The 23,463-nt window shown below is 39.1% G+C and overlaps 1 protein-coding gene across 1 annotated transcript in view; it reads right to left on the bottom strand.

The window, feature by feature from the left end:
* Window positions 1-7,107: 7,107 nt before the first annotated feature.
* The window catches only part of LOC114641103 (NACHT, LRR and PYD domains-containing protein 3-like), an 81,117-nt gene continuing 64,761 nt past the window's right edge, over window positions 7,108-23,463 (bottom strand). Inside the window, exons 5-6 of the mRNA XM_051925212.1 lie at window positions 8,842-9,015; window positions 7,108-7,279 (exon numbers count right to left, since the gene is read on the bottom strand). Coding sequence (XP_051781172.1) covers window positions 7,180-7,279; window positions 8,842-9,015 — 274 coding nt within the window. The 3' untranslated portion in view covers window positions 7,108-7,179. The remainder of the gene's footprint in view (window positions 7,280-8,841; window positions 9,016-23,463) is intronic.

Here is a 23,463-nt window from a genome sequence, read left to right as displayed (position 1 = left end):
CATTAATTAAAAAAGAACAAATTGGTATTAGTGGGCTCCTTTCAAAAAAACCTTAGGGGGGCGTATTTAAAACTGTTATGAAAACTCGGGTCGCAAATACTTAAAGGTTGAGAAATGCTGCAGTACTGGGACCTTTACTGTTTTCACTTTAAATGCTTCCAGTGGGATCTATCATTAGGAAACATCATGTTAATTTTCACTCGTATGCAGATGACACCCAGTTATTCCTTTCATTTAGATCAAATGAAGTTTCTCCGATGTTGTCTTTAATTAGTTGTGTTAGTGAATTAAAGGAGTGGATGGATGAGAACTACTTGTCTTTAAACACAGATAAAACAGAGATGTTAATTGTTAGAGGGAATGATGCTGATCACAACAATATTTTGTCATCATTTAACTCAATTGGAGTCACCATTAATTTTACTGAATCAGCCAGCAATCTAGGAGTTATCTTAGATTCTAGCATGTCATTTAAAGCACTGTTGTGATGTGAGATTTTACATATAACTCGATAAATATTTTGTATGTCTTTATTCGTAATTTAGGCAAAGCAATGTAATATTAGTGTTACATTATTGATAATAACAGCAATGGTTTGATGGATTAAGAACCCCTTCCCCCCTTTTACGATTGAGTCTCTTTGAATTTTACGACAGAGCTGGGTGGAAGTGCCTTAAAAAAGTTTGGCTAATGTTTCTCTGAAGTCTCTTTCAACACCCCACCACAGGAAAGCCAGGCTCCCCAACTACCAAGCTTTCCCTTAACATATGGTTTTGGGGTATGGCAGGTATTAAGATGTTCTATTCCCCCATTGGTCTGAAGTATGGCTGTTTTGGAACTGGCTTGTATCAGAAGCTTTTAAGTACCACGATGTCCTATTGGCTCTAGGGGTTGGACAGAACATCTATAAATTTGCTCACTCCCTCACTCACCCTCTCTCTCTTACCAAACTGCTGAAAGACCATCTCACACCATGAACTGAAAAGGACAACATAATGAAGAGCACAGCTCGGTAGCCATATTGAGACAGGCATGTGGCCTGTTCTGAAAAAAGCTGACCACAAAATGATGTCTTAACTTAGAGACATTTTTAGTAACTAACAAGTCTGTGTGCCGCCTAAAACTACACATCACCATTTATCAGGTTGTATGGTTGCCAATATTCAAATGTACTTTGCATATTGTTATTATTTATGAATATTATCAATAATACATTGTTTAAATTGTAACTTAACTTCTGCTTGTCTTTTACTACACCTAATTGCCTGAGGTTATAGATGTAGAAAGGAAGGTGGGGAGAAGTTATATACTATAATACCTTATAAACAGTGGTAAGTCTGTGAGATTTGAGGCATTCTGACAAAGGCTACATATTAATAATGCAAAAGGGGAAAGTAGACTAAAATATTACTCTGCCAAGACAAAACAAGCACACATTACAAAGTTGTCCAAATCATGTTTTTTCCATCATAAATATGTTGGGAAATTAAAGCGCTTTCTAAATAAGCAAGATTCTGAGAAATGTATTCATGCATTTATTTCTAGTAGGATTGACTGCTGCAATGCGGTGTTCACTGGATGTTCAAACTGTTCTTTATACAGCCTCCAGTTAATCCAAAATGCTGCTGCAAGAATTATTACAAGAACAAGAAAATATGAACACATAACACCAGTTCTTAAATCCTTACACTGGCTCCCTGTTAAGTTTAGGGCAGATTTCAAAATCCTTCTTTTAACATATAAAGCCTTAAATGGCCAAGGTCCGGCTTACTTGTCTGAACTTATCATGACTTACAAACCAGAGTGCACATTAAGATCTGAAGATTCCGGTCTACTTATGATTCCAAGGATTAATAAAATGTGGAATGGTCTGCCTGCTACTATAAGAGATGCCCCTTCGGTCTCAGCTTTTAAATCCCGGCTGAAGACTCACTACTTCAGTTTAGCATATCCTGACTAGAGCTGCTGATTAAGTGTACAGACTGCATCTCTGTTGTTGGTCATTAGCACTAAAACATAAATATGATGATAGTTCTAATCTGTTACTAACCCTCACCTATTCTGTTTCTCTTCTCGGTGCTCAAATGTGGTACTTGGTGCCATGGCCCACCTGCCAAGTTGTTTTGCCTACCTAAGGTAAAGTCATCTCTGATGGAGGATCGCAGGAATTGTCAGGAAGAGGGATTCTTTCGTCAGATTGGCTGGCCCAGCACTGACTCAGCTGAGGAATGGCCAATTGGGGGAGGCAGGTTGATGGCTGAGGTCTCCAGGTCTCTTAACAAATCCAAATCATATTATGTGATATCATTTACTGTTAAATTCTGCTCTGTACTTGTAATATTTTAATTTTACTATTATACTGTATTGAAGATTACTTGTGTTCTGTTCTGTGTATTGTATTGTATTGATCCACTTCTTTTTGACACCCACTGCACACCCATCCTACCAGGAAAGGGGTCTCTCTCTGGACTGCATCTCCCAAAGTTTCTTCCATCTTTTTTGGAGTTTTTCCTTGTAAGGAGTGTAAGGAGTTTTTCCTTGTCTTCTTAGAGAGTCGGGGGGTGGGGGTTGTCAAGAGGCAGGGCCTGTTAAAGCCCATTGCAACACTTCTTGTATGATTTTGGGCTTGACAAAAATAAATTGCATTGTATTGTATAACAGTTGGCCACATTGAACAAACAGAAAAAAAATCCCTTGTAATTCGGTAGGAAAACAAAATCACACAGATAGGTGATGACAAATAAGTGATCTGTGCCACTGCCACATAAACCCCATAATCTTAAACCACAAAAGATATACAGAGAGCTGGGTGTTCTATCAATGCATTCACTCTTCAGGCACGATGTGGACTTTGGACATTTTAACTTTGAAAGTAATAAATGTTTATCAGACATCCCAAGAATTTATAGGCTTAAATACAATGGTCTTATGATTTGATATAGTCGATTACTGGTAAATGTATTAATTTTAAATTACATTTAAAACAATAAAGTGTGAAGTAAGTGAAGGGGTCTGAATACTTTATAAATCCACCTTATCTTTTTGATAAATTGAGATCTTTAGGATAGGAGCAATTTACCGTGAAAAGTATTTTATGACAGTGCGGTCAATATAATCTACCTATGTGTTTATTGGAGATTTTGCACATCATTGGACTTTATGATATGTTTTTTTGTTTATCTTTTTTAAAGTTACGTACACTTCTTTTGTCTCACCTCTATATTCCAGTTTATCTGGGAGTGGTATCTGACAAAAGCATTTAGATCCTTTATTCAGTACTTTGTTGAAGCTCCTTTTTCATCAATTCAAGCCTGCAGTTTACTTGGGGTTGATGTGATAAGCTTCACACACCTGGATTTGTGGATTTTCTGTCATTCTTCTCTGTTGATTCTCTCAAGCTCTGTCCGGTTGGATGGAGACCATCAGTGGACAGTATTTTCAGGCCTCTCTAGAGATATTTGATTGGGTTCAAGTCTGGGCTCTACTGGGCCTTTCAAGGATATTTGTTGTCATTAAGCCACTCCTGTGTTATCTTTGTATTGTTGTGTGGGTCATTGTCTTGTTGAAAGGTGAACCTTCAGCCCAGTCTAAGGTGCAGAGAGCTCTGGAGCAGGTTTTCTTTATGAATATTTCTGTACTTTGCTTTGCTCTGCCTTTTCTCAACCTTTACTTGTCTCTTAGTCCCTGTTACTGAACAACAGCTCCACATCATGATGCTGCCATCACTGTCCTTCACTGTTGGAATGGTATTGCACAGGTGATGAGCTGTGCCTGGTCTACTCCATCACAAATGATGCTAATATTGGTTTCATCAGACCAGAGAGTTTTGTTTCTCATATTGTGAGAGTCCTTTAGGTGCAATTTTACCAGCTCCAAGTAGGCTGCCATGTGTCATTTTCTGATTAGGGTCTTCTGTCAGGCCATTCTGTCATAAAGCTGGGGAGTTGCTGTTCTTCTGGATGTTTCACCCATCTCCACAGATGTTCTCTAGAGCTCATTGGGTTCTTGGTCACTTCTTTTACCAAGGGAATTATCTCACAATTGCTCAGTTTAGCCAGAAGGCCAGCTCTGCTAAGAGATGTGATTGTTCCAGACTTCTTCGATTTAAAAATTGTTGAGGCCACTGTGCTCTTGGGACATTTCAGCACTGCATGATTTTTGTAGCCTTCTTCATATCTGTGGCTCAACACAATCCTGTCTCTATGCTCTGGAAGCAATTCCTTAGTCCTCATGGGTTGGCTTTTACTTAACTGTTGGACTTTCTATAGACAAGTGTGTAACTGTCCTAGTCTTGTTTAACCAATTGAACAGACAACAGGTGGACTCCAAATGAGGGGTATGAACATATCAGTGATGATCAGTAGAATAGGATGCTCCTGAGCCAAATTTCAAGTGTAATAGTAAATGGCTGAAATACTTGTGTCAGTGTGAGAGTTCAGTTTTTTTATTTTTAATAAATTTTCAAAAAAGTCTGAAATCTTGCTTTTGCTGTGTCATTCTTTGGTATTAAATGTTGCTTGATATGGAAAAATGCATTTAAATGATTTTAGCAGATGGCTTCATCATAACAAAATGTGAAAAAAGTGAAGGGAACCGAATACTTCTGAATTAATTGTAACAATTAAGTTCATTATAAATTATATGTTTTAATGTTTTCAATGTGGTTGTAGTTTACCATGCTAAAATGTTTCATCAAAACCAACATCCACATTCATCTGTTTCTAAATATAAATTTAAATGCAGTCTACAATAAGATATAACCCAAAGAAATGTTCAATAGTGTCAGGATTGAACATCACCAACATGACATGTATTCATTTTAAATCTCTGTAATACCAGGGCTCTTTACATTTGGTAAATGTGATGAATTCTGTTCATCATTCAGTTCATATTTCCTTCATAATGTTTATTTTTTTCCAATACTTCCATTCTTTTTCCAAATGATGAATGTCAATCCATTGTAATAGTCAGATTGTGGTAAACAGTAAAGATCTTAAAAAACATTCATTATGTCTACAACATCAAATGTCCTCTCTCTGTAATTTAATGGCTGCTGCCAATTCTGTGGACATTTCTACTGGATGATCACTACAACTCCTTCAAAGAGTCCACATGTCCAGAGGGATCACTCTTATTAATGTCAAATATTCATCAAGATTAACATAAATATTATGTTATTAACAAACTCCTTACACGTATGTGTGTATGTATGTAGAATAAAAAGCAGCTTTATATTTTCACTCTGTATGTACTGTATCTTTTATTCCATAAAATAAATCAACTGTTTAAACTCCTTGTGTCCTTCCTTAAATTACTCACCTCAAAATGACCCTTTAATACACCTCATGCTGATGTCCAGTTGGTTAGGTCCAACTGGGATGAGCTGGTGGGCCATTTGCACTCCACAGATGTGTCTTTAAGTTTTTGAAATCCACTGGGCTTTCTGGACTTATTGAACATTTTACAATTACAATTTGTCACTGATAACTTTCCATAAATGCATAGTACAGCAGGAGGCAGTGAATGTAAAGAGGTGGGCACCAGAGGATTAAGAAAGCCAGCAAGACAAGACATGCACAGATGACCATAAGGGGATTACATTGGAAGTCTTACTGTCTTGACAGAAAATGTCAGCTTGTGTGTTGACAACATGGTCACCACTAAGAAAATGAAAGTGGTCTTCTGTTACTAAACTTGGTCACCAGTCATATATAGGCTCACTGAACATCAAACATAAAACAGCAGCAGGATCAATGAGCTGAGGCTGATGGTCACATGGTTAGACCCAGGGTCTTCTTCACACCTCCTCATCAGCTCTTCAGTTCTCACTTGTCTCAGTGGTTATGGCCTCCTCACTTCTTCCCCACCCAATTCCCATGACTGTCCTGTGATGCCCATTATCAGCATCCCAAATCCTTAGCACTCAAACTCAGGGATGCAGAGGAGTCCATCCAAATCTGCCCCACCTGCAGAGTTGAGAACAGTGAGTCTGTGGACATTGTGGTCTAACTGCTGTCACATACAGAATGGACAAAATAGAATGTGCATCTTAATGTCGGACATTTGATTTTGTGTTAGTCAGCATCATCTTTTGAAATGAAGCTTTAGCTAAAATGATCACTCAATAAGGTGGTGCATCACTGTCTTTGTTCTTTTTAGTCAGTCCTGGACAGAGTCATGGGGGACTGCTGGAGCCTATCCCAGCTAACACAGGGTGTAAGGCAGGAACAAACCTTGGACAGGGTACCACTCTATCACAGGGCAAACTCTCTCACACACACACTTCCCAAGCACACATTGGGGCCAATTTGGGATCGCCAATCCACCTAACCTGAATGTCTTTGGACTGTGGGAGGAAACTGGAGCACCTGGAGGAAACCTACACAGACATGTGGAGAGCATGCAAACTCCACATAGGGAGGACATGAACCTTGGACTTCTTACTATGAGTAGCAGCAGTACTACTGTGCCACCATGCTGCCCTCTCATTCTTATCAGTCATCAGTAATATAATCAGACCCTGAAATCTGTGGCTCCTCATATTTGCACTGCAATCACTTTGTGTTATATTTATTGTCATCTTCACTCTTCTCCATCCTTGTATCCTCATCATTTTATTGACTTTGCTCCTTTGTCTTGTTAATATCTGACAATGTTGCCGAACTTTCCACTTACACATATCATGGATCTGCTTAAACCAGAATAGCAGCAGAACAGGGTGAAGGTCTTCTGGCCTTTTTGTCCACAAAGATCTTCAGCCTTCTCAACACATAGGAGTGTACTGAAGGCCCTCAGGTGTTTGACTCATCCAAGTTCCACTCAATTTTATTTCCCAGTTTCTTTGACACTTCACAGATGTGCTTGTTCTTTCCCCCATTCCTCCATTTTATGAATCTGCTCAATCCTTTATGATGTAGTGGTGAATCAAGGCCAATTAACACTGAAACTCAGAGGTCTACAATCTGAACTGGTGGTGTTTGATGACCAGTTAAGGCACAGGGTGGACAAACACAAGCAAGTTTAAAGAAGAAGCACACAGGCTGGAAAGAAGTCATGGACAGTTTATTATATGTGGAGGAGAGATATCAAGTTTATAAAAGAATAAAGAGAAGAATTTAGGAGATTAATTGAACTAGGATGTCCATCACTTGGATCAGTTGATTACCATGTCAGGTCTTCTCATGTTGTGATATCCACCTGCCGTCCAATCCGCTGCAGATCCTTCTGCATTGACCTCAGGTTTTTCTCCCCCCTGTCACTGATATCTTTATCAGACAGCCTATGAAGGACACAAATGAAAGTTACAAACACTAGAGGACTCCACCAGTGATATGCCCACTGACATTATCTTCAAAGAATTCCTTTCAATGTCCCTACTTATCTAAGTCACATGATGTGTATTTTTGCCTGTCAGCTTCTCATTTCATTGTCCATTTAGGTTACTACCCTCAGAAGGCCTGTTAGGTTAAATTAATTTTAATGCCCATTTCATACAGAAGGTGTTCTGGTAAGTCTAGGGTTCCACTCAGACTCTTGTTTAAAGTACTTCTTTTTATTGTCTTTGTTCTACTTTTATTGATTTCATCTGTTTTTCCTAATATTGTTCTGTTAATTTCTTTACGTGTTTATTACCTGATTATTTTTATTCTATTTAGTTACTAATTAGTATAACTGGATGTCTTGCAATTCTCTGATATTCTTTTATTTCATGGGTGGATCCCAAAGAGGCAGGTCCACTTGTCAATCAACATTAAGAGACTGCCCCAAGCCCTCTAAAGGCTGCTGGGAATTGAAGTCCATTGCTGCTCATTTAATAGAGCTCTGACGTTTGGTGGTTCTTATGAGCATTTTGCTGTCATATATACTGTATATTTTATTTAATTCTGATTATTGGCTTTGAACCGTTGCTCTGGAATTCAGATTCTGTTACCTATGTTGTTGGCTTTGGATTGCCTTTGGCAGACCCATTTTTACTTTTGTTAATAAATAAATCTTTTATAGAGATTATACTTATTGACTTGTCTCTGGTACAGCCAGAGTTTTTATGGCTGTCCCTCTGGTCATACACACTTCAAGCCTTTAAGACTCTTTTTAATTTTATTTTGAGTTTAAAAATCTGACCTCCCCACTGAGACCTAATCAGGCCCAAAGTCTCCTGCTTTCTGGGGTTGGGCCTTTCTTGGGCTGAGATTTATGTAATGGTCTATTTTTGAGGCCTCAACCCTTTGTTATTTTGTGCTACCAGAGCAAACACAACAGAAGGTGGCCTGTCCAGGTGACATAATGTTGACCCCTCTGTCCACCAAAGGTCATTTCCTGTGTCCCGCTCACTTACCTAATGCTCAGTCTCTCTCTCTCTCTCCTTATTCCCATGTCTTCTCTCATTTTCTCTCTTCTTGCTTGTTTGTATTGTCCCCTCACCACCCTGTCCATTGGCACATGGGCTCTGCTCCTTCTTGTTAGCTCTAAATGACCACCATAATCCTGCCCACCTTTGCTCCTGTGCACTCTTCCTGCTGTCCTGATCTTGTCATGTCTCCTCACATTGTCTTTCTCCCTCTGCCTATCATTTCTGCAGCTGCTGTCCACCTTTTCTCCTGTTTCCTTTCTCTGTGCATCTCACACTCCTCCTCTTTTCTCTTCTCCCTGTTGACCTCTTTCTTTTGTCTCTCATTATCTTTATTGTCCTCCCTGTCTGTCACCTCTGTCCATTTCCACTTGTCCACTGCTCTTTGTCCTTCTCATCCTACTGCCTGTCCTTCTCCTTCTTCAGTCAGTTCATGGTCAGTTCGTGGTCAGGTGTGACTTCATAACCCCACACACCTCACCCTGTTTACACACCTCAGTGCCTTTAATTTACAGTTTGGGCTCCTCAGCCCCCCACACAGCTGACAAGCTCCAGAATCTCCCAGGTTGTTGTTGTCCAGTTCCAGTTCAGTCAGTCGTGAGTGTGGAGAAGAGAGGACTAAGGAGAGAGCTGAGCAACATCTGGAGGTGAGACCACAATCAGACAGGCTATGGAGAAGAAGAAATAGAAGTAAGGATATAAGGAGGGAACGACAGGCAGAGGTCCCACAGCACAGAGGTTCTGGCATTTTGACTTTTCACAGAAATGCAGTTTGAAGTTGAGACCATTGCTATTCTTAAAAAGTAAGGCACTGTATACCTGAGAGTGTCCTCTGCCTTCAGGCTGTACTGATAGGTGAACAGTCAATTAAACTGACAAGTGAACATTAACACTAGACAAGTACATCAAAGAAACAAAATAAATGGCATTCTGCACTCGAGTGACCAAATAGACTTGTGAAAAGTCGACAAACTGGGATTTCTGTCTGTTATTCATCATTCAATACGTATTGACACTTTGTGTGATTTGCAAGATGCCATACAAACACACCTGTTATACCTGCTGGTTACTGCTTGACATTAGAGAGCTTGATACATGACTGTCTTGATGGACTCTTATGATATCAGGATAATTAGATTATTAGGACACTCTGTTTGTTTGAAAGGACAATGGCTGGACCTGACTCTGCAATCAATGACATAATGGACCTGGAGGACAAGAATGACATGCGAGACTTCTGCCCTCAGACATTCAGACCCCACAAAGTGACCAATGCCATTGACCAGCTGACTTCTATTCACTAAAAGCCTAAGTGATACTGAGGTCACTTCTCTTATTTCTCTAATATTTCTAATAAAGCATGAAGACAAGCTTAAAATAGATGGCCAGCATCCTAAAATCCAGTCCACTGGGCACAGTGGTAGCTGAGGTCCTCTTGGTCTGAGTGGACTGTGAAGTAACCTCAATTACTGCTGACAACAGGTGTCCATTTCCAGCTCCTGGTTGACTTGTTGAACTGCCCGCTCAGTTCAACTGATTTGACCAAAATAATGGATGACGTGATAACATCTCCATATGCTGGCAGATTTTGGAAATGTGCAGCTCTTCATCAACTGCACGTTTGGGAAGTAACATGACTGCCATCTTTGTGTCCTCAAGTATTCACAGTAGCAGTAGTAGTTGTATTATTACTGGTTCTTTCCCAGATGTGAGATCAGATGTGATCTCCTTTACTTAGGATATCTTACAAAACATCTGAGTGTCTGAAGAGACACCATCAGCAAAACCCGAAGGTCCCCAAGTCCTCTACTCTGCTTAGTCTGCCCTCTGGTGGTGAAGCTGCACTCTTCCTTGTATTTATTTCCAGCTCTCAGTTTGTTTCTCTTTTCCTTTTCTTCTTTTCTTGACTCCACATTCCCATCTCCTTTTTTTCCCCCCACTCATCCTTTTCCAATCATATCCCATAATGACTCTTCAATTCCCATGTTATTGTCTGTCTCCAAGTCCCTTTGTTTTTTATAAAGTTGATTGTCTTTGCTGACAAATTTATTCAGTTTAGTAAAGTTTGATAAGCTCACATCACTGACTGGCTAACTTTCTTTGTTGCATAAAAGCTGTGATTTCACTCATGGTATTTCATTGCTCACCATCCATCTTTTGCTAACACTTTTTCCTGACCGTCACAAAATCTGTGATCCACTGACCAACTGAGCTTTGTGGATGAAGTTGGTCATAACCCTTATCTAATGGTATTGAAGGCAGAGTTGTCATTACCAAACGCATATGTCAATCATGATGTTGGTAGGTGATGATCATGTCCAAATCTATTGTGCTGTGCACACACCTATTGGCTCAATGGGTAAACTGCAGAGGGTCATGGCCATCTTGTGTAGCATTGTTGAGGTCAGTCAGGGTGAAGTTCTCAAAGGCCTTCAATACTATAGATCAGGGGTCCCCAACCCCCGGTCCGCGGCCCACTACCGGTCCGCAGCCGTCTGACAGCTGGGCGGCGAAAGAACTGCCGGCAACGGCGACTCACTCAAACTTTTCAGAACGCTTGGCGGGCGGGGCTTTGTGGCACAGAGAGAGGAGAGAGACCGAGGTGAGAGACTATTACAACAAAGTATTTTTATGGTCCCGACAGTTTCCCCATATGACATGAGTCTATAGAAGTCACGTTACTACGAAGTACATTCAACAGATTCTTTCATTACAACGAAGTGACCTTGAAATGCTTGAACGAATCATCCACAGAGCAGTTAGATCTGTGGTCGCAGCTCAGATGTGCACATTTGCACAACGATCCCCAAACAGAAACATTGTAAAAAAATCTCTTTCTTCGAACTTTCCTCGTACTGTTTTTTTTTTTTTTGCTGTTTTTGTTGTCTGTGGTTTTCAGTGATACCTTTTGCTTATTGCTTGTCAACATTTGAAAAACATCCATTGGAATTTAACTCATTGTCACCCTCCTATAGAAACGGCAGACACGAAAAAAAGATAGCAGTGTTAATGTTTGTGATGTGCAATCTGTTGGATTGGCAAATGTAAAGCATATGTCTTTGTTATATGCAAAAAAAGAAGAAAAATCTCAGATTGCAAACGTATGCGAACTGCTTAATAACTTTAATAATTATAGAAATGTTATGTAAATTGTGTATAAAACTGAACCCCCAAACCCGGTCCGTGGAAAAATTTGCATCTAATAAGGTGGTCCTTGCTGTCAAAAAGGTTTGGGAACTACGGCTATAGATGACTACCACATTACTACTGGTCTGTGATAATTAAGGCCTGGGATTTCTGGGAAGATGGTGAATATCTTGAAGCAGGCAGTAACAGATCACAGGTCCAGATATCAATGAAAACTATTCAGAAACACAGGAGAGGTCTTGGTCTGAAGCTTTTTGGGATTTTGCATTCCATTATGTCAATACCTCTTTTGTAGAAATTAACTGGAGAGGATGAAGATAGGTGTGAAGTATTTTAAGGTCAGACCAGAAGCTTTATCAGTGTTCCCTTGTCCTTTATTATGGCCAATGAACAGGTCAGACTAGGTTAGTTAAGCCACTGCATATTTTCTTCTTGTGGTTAGTGATTTATTAGTTACTTGTCTACAAAGTCATTTGTAACAGAATTCTCATTTACACTTATCTCAGTTGCTCCTCATGTCCTATTCTTGTCCCTTATGTCAAGGCTAAGCTATCCTTCTTCTAGTCGTCCAATGTCTTTGTTTTGTCCCAGTCTTCTGAGGTAAAGATTGAACCCAGTCTTGTCCTTGCCACACTTCACAATAGTTTTGTGCTAATGCCTATTTGTCCATACACAATAATACATGAAGTGACCATGTCCCTGTACTTGTGGGTGTTGTTGTGTCAGTTTTAAAGACATTCAAATCCTTCAAGCAAAACTGTCCGATGGGTCCTCTATGGCCACCTTCTCTTGATGGGCTTTGATGATATCAGTTGTTGTTTTTATATAGAAATAAAGAGAATCATGGAATAATCAGAGTGAAGGAGGAAATTGGAGTTTGTGGCAATTAACTACTGTTTCTCTCCAGTAAAGAAAAAAATCCTTTTACAACATCTTACAAGAACTGTTACACTCCAGAAAAAAAGATGGACTTTCTCCCCACGACCAGAGCTGTTGAATGCCTTTCATGGCCCCACATAGTGGACAGTCTATAAGTTTTATCTCTTCAAAGACCAATGGAATTAATTTAAGAATTTATAAAGCACATGTAATATTTTCATAGGCATGTTTTTTCTTGAATTGATGCTAATGTTATGGAGAATCTTTCAGCTTTATTTTCACAAGGGAACATTTCTGCTATAGTATTAGCATTAAATGGCCAAGGTCCGGCTTACTTGTCTGAACTTATCATGACTTACAAACCTGAGCGCACATTAAGATCTCAAGATGCCGGTCTGCTTATGATTCCAAGTATTAATAAAATAACAGTGGGAGGTCATGCTTTTAGTTACTGAGGCCCTAAACTGTCCCGGCTGAAGACTCACTACTTCAGTTTAGCATACCCTGACTAGAGCTGCTGATTAATTGTACAGACTGCATCTCAGTTGTTAGTCATTAGATAGATAGATAGATAGATAGATAGATAGATAGATAGATAGATAGATAGATAGATAGATAGATAGATAGATAGATAGATAGATAGATAGATAGATAGATAGATAGATAGATAGATAGATAGATAGATAGATACTTTATTAATCCCAATGGGAAATTCACATTCTCCAGCAGCAGCATACTGATACAATAAATAATATTAAATTAAAGAATGATAATAATGCAGGTGAAAAACAGACAATAACTTTGTATAATGTTAAATGTTAACGTTTACCCCCCCGGGCGGAATTGAAGAGTCGCATAGTTTGGGGGAGGAATGATCTCCTCAGTCTGTCAGTGGAGCAGGACAGTGACAGCAGTCTGTCGCTGAAGCTGCTCCTCTGTCTGGAGATGATACTATTTAGTGGATGCAGTGGATTCTCCATAATTGATAGGAGCCTGTTGAGTGCCCTTCGCTCTGCCACAGATGTTAAACTGTCCAGCTCCATGCCAATAGCATTAGCACTAAAACGTAAGTAACATGATAGTTATAATTGATACTAACCCTCACCTATCTGTTTCTCTTCTCGGTACTCAAATGTGGCACTTGGTGCCACGGCCCACCTGCCAAGTTGTTTTGCCTGCCTAAGGTAAAGTCATCCCTGATGGAGGATCGCAGGAATCATGGGAAAGAGGGGTCCTATCATCGGATTAGCACTGTTTCAGCTGTGGAATAGCCAAATGGGGGAGGCAGCTTGATGAATGAGGTCTCCAGGACTCTAAACAAATCTAAATCATATTATGTGATATCATCTACTGTTAAATTCTGCTCCGTACTTGTAAAATTTTTATTTTTATACTGTATTGAGGATTTGTTCTGTTCTGTGTATTGTATTGCATTGACCCCCTTCTTTTGACACCCACTGCACGCCCAACCTACCTGGAAAGGGGTCTTCCTTTGATCTGCCTTTCCCAAGGTTTCTTCCATTTTTTCTCTACAAGGGTTTTTTTGGGAGTTTTTCCTTGTCTTCTTAGAGAGTCAAGGCTGGGGGGCTGTCAAGAGGCAGGGCCTGTTAAAGCTACTTAACAGCACTTCTTGTGTGATTTTGAGCTATACAAAAAGTAAATTGTATTGTATTGTATCTCTGAAAATCTCCTTGGAAGTATTATAGCATGAGGCCGGGGCCCTTGCCTGGCTGGGACGGCTCCACGCTGAGAGGACTGAGGGAGCAAGCATGGCCAGAGCATTACCTCCACCAGGACACTAGATGGGTGCCCCCCTGGGTTGCAACGGTGCCTAATACTCTTGCAGGGCTTCATGAAAGTTGTAGTTTGTTTCAGCCCTGTTGGTATCTGCAGGCATGCCAGAGGGTGCTGCAGCAGGATCTGCTGACCTTTTGAGCAGTTCTTCTGCCACACCTGGAAGTGCTTCTGGAAACTAGGTCATCAAGCACCTGGAGCACTTCTGGGTGCAGTATAAAAGGAGTCAGCAGCCACCACTTGAGGAGTCATAGTCGGGAGGAGGAAGTCGAATCTTGACTGGAGGAATGGAGAAGAAAAGAAAGAGAGAAGGAAGAATATTGTATTGTGCTGTGTTGGTGTTTTGCACTGTGTTGGGCTTGTGGGAAACAGGGAGGCCATTTCCCACAATGTAAAGAAAAAAAACAAACTTGTGTGCCTTGAACTTGTGTCCCACACTTGTTTGTGTCGGGTTCAGATGGCGGTGCCAGCCTGGTAGTCCACAGTATGCATATTACTGAATCAGACTTTAGGTATTTTTTCACCAAGGGTAAAGCTGTGGATTTTATTACATGCAAAGTATCAGCTTGTTCCTCCTTTTGTCAACTCTTTTGAAGATTTTATGGTCATACGTTGTCCCATTTTGACTAACTTTAGCTTCTCAGTGTATAAAAAGGATACATCTGAGTGTACAAGGAAAATATAAGTAATTCTGACATTCAGAAGGGATGTCACAGTCTGAATATTCATAATTGGTAAGTACTCTTTAAAAGTTAGGCTTTGAATTAAATATACTACACGTTAAGTTAACCTGCATAACGTATAAGGTTTTATACTGAGACACACGATAAAATATTTTGCTTAACCTCAGAGGTTGCATGTAACTTTTATCCATGTAACACATTCTAAGAGAGCTACTTAGCCCCTGAGGTTTCATTATAAATAACATTTAACCTCTTAAATTACATATAAAAGCTGACTAATAGCCATTGTCATATTGCTTTATGAGGGTATTTAACCTTAAGCTTTGCAAACAACGGCTTAGTCAGGTAACTCAGATATCACAGGAACTTAGAGGTAATTTATGTCATACAAATAAAATCAGTATTTTAGAATAAAAGCAATAAATTGGAGACAGACTGATGGTTCAGATTCTGTCATTGTGTAAGAGATGTAAGGCTGCAGTGAAGCTGGATGAGTTGATATTTAACATCTGCCGAAACATATGACCAGGGAAAAATGTCTACAGTTACCAGGGGAGCACCTCACGTATGTCCAGGTTAGTCATGATGTTGGTAGATGAAGGTCAGGTTCAAATCTATTGTGTTGTCCACAGACCTGGTGGCTCAACAGGCTTATTGTGACAGGCATCTCAAATGGCTGTACAATGATGGGCAGAATACTTGCATCACTAGTAGGCCTTTGATAGTCTGTTGGCATTCAGGAAGATTCTGATTGATATGTGTAGGACTGAAATAAGCAAAAGAAGGATTTGTGAATCTGGTGTTAAAAATATTTAAAAGGTGTTATATACTGGATTAATTAGGAAGTCACTAGATAACCTGCACATTTCATAATTAGATTTTTCTTCTGAATGTCCCTCAAGAGACACAAGTGTGAGTTACTAATATCTTCTCCGAATTTCTCAGAGTGTCACTGGATGTTTAAGTCACATGACATGTGTGTCAGCTTGTTGGTCACTGATTTGGGCTGGCATCCTCAGAAAACCTATAGATTACATGTTGTTTGACTGACTTTTCATACAGATGTTGACTTTGCTGTAATGATAGACAAGCAGTAAGCCTTCTGTCCACCTTTGGCCACCCCTGTGTCTCACATCTTACTGTCAATACTATCTTCAGTTCTGATCCTGTCACCTCTCCTTCCTTTGATTTTCCCCATCTCTCTGTGAATGTCTGGTCATTTATTCTGCTGCTATTCAGCTTTTGTCCTGTTCTTTCATTTGCACATCTCTCACTCCTCCTCATCCTCCTTGCCCCTCTGCCCTGTCCCCTTGTTTTATTTCTTCTAATCCTTTTAACTTATTTTTCCTCCTTCTCCTGTCTCTACTTATCTTTGCTGTCCTTCTGGGCTTATCCTTGCCTCACACCTCAGTCCAGCTCATTGTCCTTGATCACTCTGGTCAGCTCCTCTGCTCTCACTTCTTGTGTTTCTTCTTATTATTCTGTTTTGTTGACCTTTTTACAAATTTTAATGAGGACATCATATGAGTGTGAGGGAGAGAAGTGACAATGGAGGATGGTGACAAGAATGAGATTGGAACAAAGAATGCACAGTGAGGGATTGTGTGACAAGAAATAAAACCACATACTGGACAGAGAGGATGACGAGAGTGGCCACTGTTGGGGAGGGGTTTAGGGAAACCACACTGTCTTTAGGAATTTAATTGTTAAAGTCAAATCTTCATCTGTGTCCTTGTCATATCTACCTGTCTGTGCACATGTGACACTGCAGTCTGTCCTGATTAAACACAGCTTGTGTACTGTAGGTGTTGAAGAGCCATGGCAATAAAGTCATAAGAAATAAAATTCATTAAACATACACACACTCACACACACTTGTTGCTCACTCACCTCAGTGTCTCTAACTTGCAGTTTTCACTCCTCAACCCCTCACACAGCTGATCCACTCCTGAATCCTTCATGTTGTTCTCACTTAGGTCCAGTTCAGTCAGTTGTGAATGTGCAGAAGAGAGAACTGAGGAGAGAGCTGAGCAATGTCTGGAGGTGAGACCACAATAAGACAAGCTGTGGAGATAAAAAGAGAGATCTGAGGACATGAGAAGGGACAGACAGATGGATGCAGGGACTCGCCATAAACAGACAAAAGTAAACCAAACAAACTTCCTCTGGTTGTGACAAAGACAGAGTCTTCACTGACTGTGCTTACCGTGATATCCATCCAGGCTGAAGCACTGGCCACAGCAGATGAAAGAAATAAAAAGTCAAAGCAACGCAAACCAGCAGTAAAAATGGATGCGAGCTGCTGGAGTCTGTCCATAGTAAGAAACATTTAGAGGAGAAGTTGAATAAGGTGAAAAGGCAAGGAGAAAAACTCTGCAGGACAAACAACATGTGGTGTGAACACAACAGACATACACTCCCGGCTCTTGGTCTTTCTCTTTATGTTTTTAACATTGCATTAATTTTCACTTTTTTTTCTCCATGTGATTTCAGCTCATAGCCTCACAAAAATAGAAGTGAGGAGGATGTCAGATTTTGTTTTCTGCTCTGTTAAATGCACTTCGCTATTTTAATCCTTTCCTATTTATTATGTCCAGGTGTGGCCTGTTGGTCAGTCATGTCAATGAGAATTTGACTGGACTGTTGATGGAACATCATGAAGAGCAACTGTTACCTGTGTCAGGACAGTGACTGATCAGTAAGGCCCGTTTAATAAAGTCAGGACAGATTATAAAGTGTCTGTCCTTGGTGTTTTGCGTCTTATAGTTTCTTCCAGAATGAAGACAGATTCAGAAAACGTGCTCCATGTGTTGTGTTGGACAGAGTTACTGTTATAGTATTCTATATTTTGTCATTGTGTTTGTGGTATGGTATAAAGCGCTCTATAGCGTCCCATTGAACCCACCAGACAGACGTCCCAGACACACGTGTAAAAACACAAGAAGATTCTTTTAATATTTTCTTCATTAAAGTGCACAAAGCACCGCACACTCCACAGTTCTCCAATAATAAATCAATACAATAATCAATAACAAATACACTCCTCCAACTCCCAGCAGCTCTGTCACACTCCCACCCAACTCCGGTTCGATCTGCTGGGGTTTCCCATAGTTCTTTTAAAGTCTCTGCCCCGGAAGTATTACGCCTCCAGGTCAAACGCCTTCTTCAGATGTCCCGGAAGTACTGCAGGTTTCCGTCCTCGTGACTCCTAAGTACTTCTGGGTTAACGTCACCATAATAGTCCCCGGGTTCTTGGTGAGCTTCCCCTGGCGGCACCCACGGCACCCAACAGGGCTGAAGAACTGGACTCCATGTCCCATGCTGCCCTGCGGGAATCTGGGGAATCATTTCCATCCAGGGGTGCTGCCATCTAGCGTCCCGGGGGATGTAGTTTCCTAAAAAGGCCCTCTCTCTTAGTTGAGGGACATCCTGGACAGACTGAAACGCCAGCTGTCCATCACAGTGGTGATACTTTAAAAAGGCTTGGTATTTTTATTTTATACTCTTTAAAGCTTATATAACATCTACTGGCATTTAAACATTTTTAAAAATCATGCTTTTTTTTGGACAGAGTTAGTTATTGCATTTTATATATTTGTTCAGACTTGGTTGATTATGGTGATTGTGACTCAGAGGCTAGTTTTAAAATGTGGAGTAGGCGGAGTGGTGGATCTGTGGCTAGGGATCTGCACTGGTAATCGGAAGGTTGCCAATTTGAATCCCGTAAATGCCAAAAGGGACACTGCTCTGTTGGGCCCTTGAGCAAGGCCTTTAACCTGCAGTTGCTGAGCGCTTTGAGTAGTGAGAAAAGCGCTATATAAATGCAAAGAAAAGAATTATAATGTATAAGGCTTGGAATCTATTTAATTTATACTATAGAGGTATGTTCACATTTATTTTACATGCCGCTTTTACAAACAGAATTTTTACATTTTTATTTTTAATTAATGTTACCTATATTCCCTCTTGACTTTTTTCAAAATGGCCAATACCATGTGGTAACAGATGTTACAGAGGAAGTTTCATCCATCCTATCTCAGCAGAACCTGGAGTGGGTGTATCATGTGGAACATTCAAATTGTCAATCATTTTTATTATTAATAATCTGAATATTTGTCCTTATATGTACAAAGGATCCAGGAGTTATTTTTTGTCATTAGTGATCTTGTGTTTACTACTTCGATGTGTTTGTCATTCTCTGGAAGAAGAACAAAAAGAAATTTCTAAGATTTGTGGGAAATTTGCTGTTAACAAGTTTCCATCGGTGTGCCTATGCACTCACTGAATGACTTCATTTAAAGCCTGCATCCATTGTACTAATGCCTTTAAGAAATTTGAGTAATTCTACCTTGTTATATCTTAATTTCATCTTATTTTTAAACTGAAAATTTCAAATCCTTCAATCTCTTCTTATAACTCAGACCGCTTAGTCATTTTATCAGCCTAGCTGTTCCACTCTGGAATTCCTTTAGTGCTGCTTTGTCTTTTTTGTAGCCAGGAGACCAAAATTGTATGCAGTACTACAGGTATGACATCAATTTCATGTTATAAAACTTAAGCATAACCACCTTTGAGTTGTACTGTACATGCTAGGGCAGGGGTGTTGAACTCCAGGCCTGGAGAGCCACAGTGGCTGCAGGTTTTCATTCTGACCCTTTTCCTAATCAGTGAGCGGTGTTCACTGCTAATTAACTTCTTTTCCTTCATTTTCATAGCCCTATTTTTAAGGATTCAGTCTGCTGAATTGATTCCTTTCTTCTTTAAATGACAACCAAACAGAAATAAGATGTGAAATGAGTCGACAGATTACCAGCTTAACTAGATGGATTTCAAACTCCAACCAACCAATTTCACTCCAACCAATCTCTTAATGAGAAGCTGATTCTTGCTGTTAATTAAACCCATTATTTCATTCTATTAGATTAGATTAGATTATTTATGGATTGTTGCTGCTTTCATTCTGCCACAGCAGACTGTTGCTTTTTCTGTATTTTCTAAGAACACCATTAAAATGTTTTGGTGACCTGAGAAATCAACCTTACTGAGACCTTCACTTTTCTTTATTTTCAGATATTGTGTGTTGTTTTGTGTCTCATTATTCTTTGGCTGCTAATTAAAGAAAAATAGTCAACTAAGGGGTTTGAGTCAAGTTAAATAAAACTAAAGAAAAAGAAGTTAATTAGCAGTAAAAACTGGTCACTAATTAAGAAGATGGTTAAAATTAAAACCTGCAGCCACTGTGGCCTTCCAGGACTGGAGTTCGACATCCCTGCTCTACAGCATGATCACAATCGTCAGAGTATTTAAGGTATAAGTCTATTTTATAAGCATATGTTATAACAACAATGTTAATATAGAATTATAATTATTCTATATTAGCATTGATGTGAACAGATTAACAGTGAGAAGTATAAAAAATCATACAACATACCAGTCACTTGTTTTTATATATATTATATTTTTACTGCCCCCGTGACCCTTTGTTCAGATTCAACGGGTTGGAAAATGGTTGGTTGGATATTTTTACTGCAGATAATTAATTAAGAATTACAGTCATATGAAAAAGTTTGGGAACCCCTCTTAATTCTTTGGATTTTTGTTTATCATTGGCTGAGCTTTCAAAGTAGCAACTTCCTTTTAATATATGACATGCCTTATGGAAACAGTAATATTTCAGCAGTGACATTAAGTTCATTGGATTAACAGAAAATATGCAATATGCATCATAACAAAATTAGACAGGTGCATAAATTTGGGCACCTAAACAGAGATATGACATCAATACTTATTTGAGCCTCCTTTTGCTAATATAACAGCCTCTAGCCGCTGTCCTCCTATAGCCTTTGATGAGTGTCTGGATTCTGGATGGAGGTATTTTTGACCATTATTCCATACAAAATCTCTCCAGTTCAGTTAAATTTGATGGCTGCCGAGCATGGTCATCCCATAGATTTTCGATGATATTCAAGTCAGGGGGCTGTGACGACCATTCCAGAACATTGTACTTCTCCCTCTGCATGAATGCCTTTGTTGATTTTGAACTGTGTTTTGGGTTGTCTTGTTGGAATATCCAGACCCTGCGTAACTTCAACTTTGTGACTGATGCTTGAACATTATCCTGAAGAATTTGTTGGTATTGGGTTGAATTCATCTGACCCTCGACTTTAACAAGGGCCCCAGTCCCTGAACTAGCCACACAGCTCCAAAGCATGATGGAACCTCCACCAAATTTGACAGTAGGTAGCTGGTGTTTTTCTTGGAATGCGGTGTTCTTCTTCCGCCATGAAAAGCACTTTTTGTTATGACCAAATAACTCAATTTTTGTCTCATCAGTCCAAATCACTTTGTTCCAAAATGAATCTGGATTGTCTAAATGAGCTGTAGCTGCGTTTTCCCAAAGTTTCTAAAATTCTGCAGCTCAAACTCAAAAAATGGGATTCAGCAAAGGCCTGACACGCAGAAGTGATTCCACAGACAAAATATCTTCGTTTTTTAAAGGTTTAGTTAAATTTTAAAGTAAAACAGTTCACACAAAATTAAAGGAAGAAAAATTAAAATAGCAAAAAAAAAGGAAAAAATTATAATAAGAAAAATGTAGTTCTGAGCTTAATCTTGTTACACCTTAAATCATTATTAATTTCTTATAATTTCTGAACCATTTCAAAACGGTCAGAAAACTGTATGCTTATCCCAATTCTAAACTTAAATGGGTTTATCAAGTCCCTCTTTACAGGGACCTGTTCTAAACAACAACTGAGTTTATTATCTCACTGTATCTCAGTTATAGCAAGAAGATTCTATCTCTTACTAACTTAAAGGGGGAAAAAGACTATACCATTGTCTATGACTATATAAGAAATTATGTTCTATTCAAATAAAGCAAACATTAATATAAGTTTAACTCAAAACTTTAACTTTCTAAAATTGGCTCTTACATGAGCATTTGCATACAACAAGCGACTCTCCGTTTGTGGTGTGAGTACAGAAAGGGCTTCTTTCTCATCACCCTGCCATACAGATGTTCTTTGTGCAAATTGCACTGAATTGTAGAACGATGTTCAGATACATCATCTACAGCAAGATGTTCTTGCTGGTCTTTGGAGGTGATCTGTGGGTTGTCTGTAACCATTCTCACAATCCTGCGCATATGCCGCTCCTGTATTTTTCTTGGCTTGTCAGACCCAACTGTGCCTGTGGCCTTCCATTTCCTGATCACATTCCTTACAGTTGAAACTGACAGTTTAAACCCCTGAGATATCTTTTTGTAGCCTTCCCCTAACACCATGAGATTGAACAATCTTTGTTTTCAGATCTTTTGATAGTTGCTTTGAGGATCCCATGCTGTCACTCTTCAGAGGAGAGTCAAAGGGAAGCACAACTTGCAATTGACCACCTTAAATACCTTTATATCTCATGATTGGAAACACCTGTCTATGAAGTTCAAGGCTTAACGAGCTCATCCAACCAATTCGGTGTTGTAAGTAATCAGCATTGAGCAGTGACAGGCATTCAAATCAGCAAAATTACAAGGGTACCCAAATTTTTGCAGTCAGTTTTTCACATTTGATTTAATTTCATAAAACTAAATACTGCTTCACTAAAAAAACACCCCAGTACTCAGATGTTCCTAGGAAATGAAAGACATACCACTGTTATCTTTTTTGTTGAAAGTAGAGTAAATTATTATGCAGGCTGAGAGGGGTTCCCAAACTTTTTCATATGACTGTATTGGTATTTACATACCAGAAAGACTATCCTGGGGTCTTCTGTAGGAAATATATATACACATGGTTCATCTGTCTTTTCAGTTAAAAATGAACTCACCAAAACAATAAATTTTAAAAAAGAGTTTTAAAACTGGCAAAGATTAACTCATTTTTCAATGCTTTGTATTTTTATAATTATACAGCACTTCATATTATTATTATTATTATTTATTATTATTATTATTATTACTTTACCAAACTTTTCCTGTAAAATGAAACTATGATTATGCAGTTCACCAATGTTTTTATTCGTACATTATTATATCTTTCTTGACACATTTTGCACACCTATTTAATAATTATAATAAACTGCACCAAGAATGTTTTAAAAAATCATTTTAAAAATGTGTACATGAATGTAAATATATAACTCTGTTCATAATCTAGTTAGACTACCTGATTACAAACAAAATGTCACATAGGGAATAGTATATCAAAGGATGGTTAAACAACCATAATCAATACATTTATGAATCGTTTACAAGGAAATTAAATAAATATATATATTTTTACTTAAGGTATTTATCTCCAGAAACTGAAACTCATGAATAATATTTTTAGAAAGTTCAAAAATAAACACAAAGCGTCGAACAAGCTTTTGCAGAATTCATTAATTGACAAGAGGCTGGCCCGCCCTTTCCAATTTTTGGCAGCCGACCGAGCCGTCATTGGACAATTCTTGGTAGCCAAAACAGGTTGTGAGTGGTCAATTCTTGGTAGACAATACAGGCTGCGATTGGCCCATGCTTTCAATTCTTGGAAGAATCTTGGCAGTGAAAAGCAATCCGTTTGGTTTTCGCTACCAAGAATTAGTTTGACTCACGGATGCTCAACTAAAGCAGTTGTA

The sequence above is a fragment of the Erpetoichthys calabaricus genome, chromosome 1 (genome assembly GCF_900747795.2).
Source record: "Erpetoichthys calabaricus chromosome 1, fErpCal1.3, whole genome shotgun sequence".
NCBI classification, from domain to species: Eukaryota; Metazoa; Chordata; class Cladistia; order Polypteriformes; family Polypteridae; genus Erpetoichthys; species Erpetoichthys calabaricus.
The sequence above is the reverse complement of the archived record's forward strand: the minus strand, read 5'-3'. Positions and strand labels throughout refer to the sequence as shown.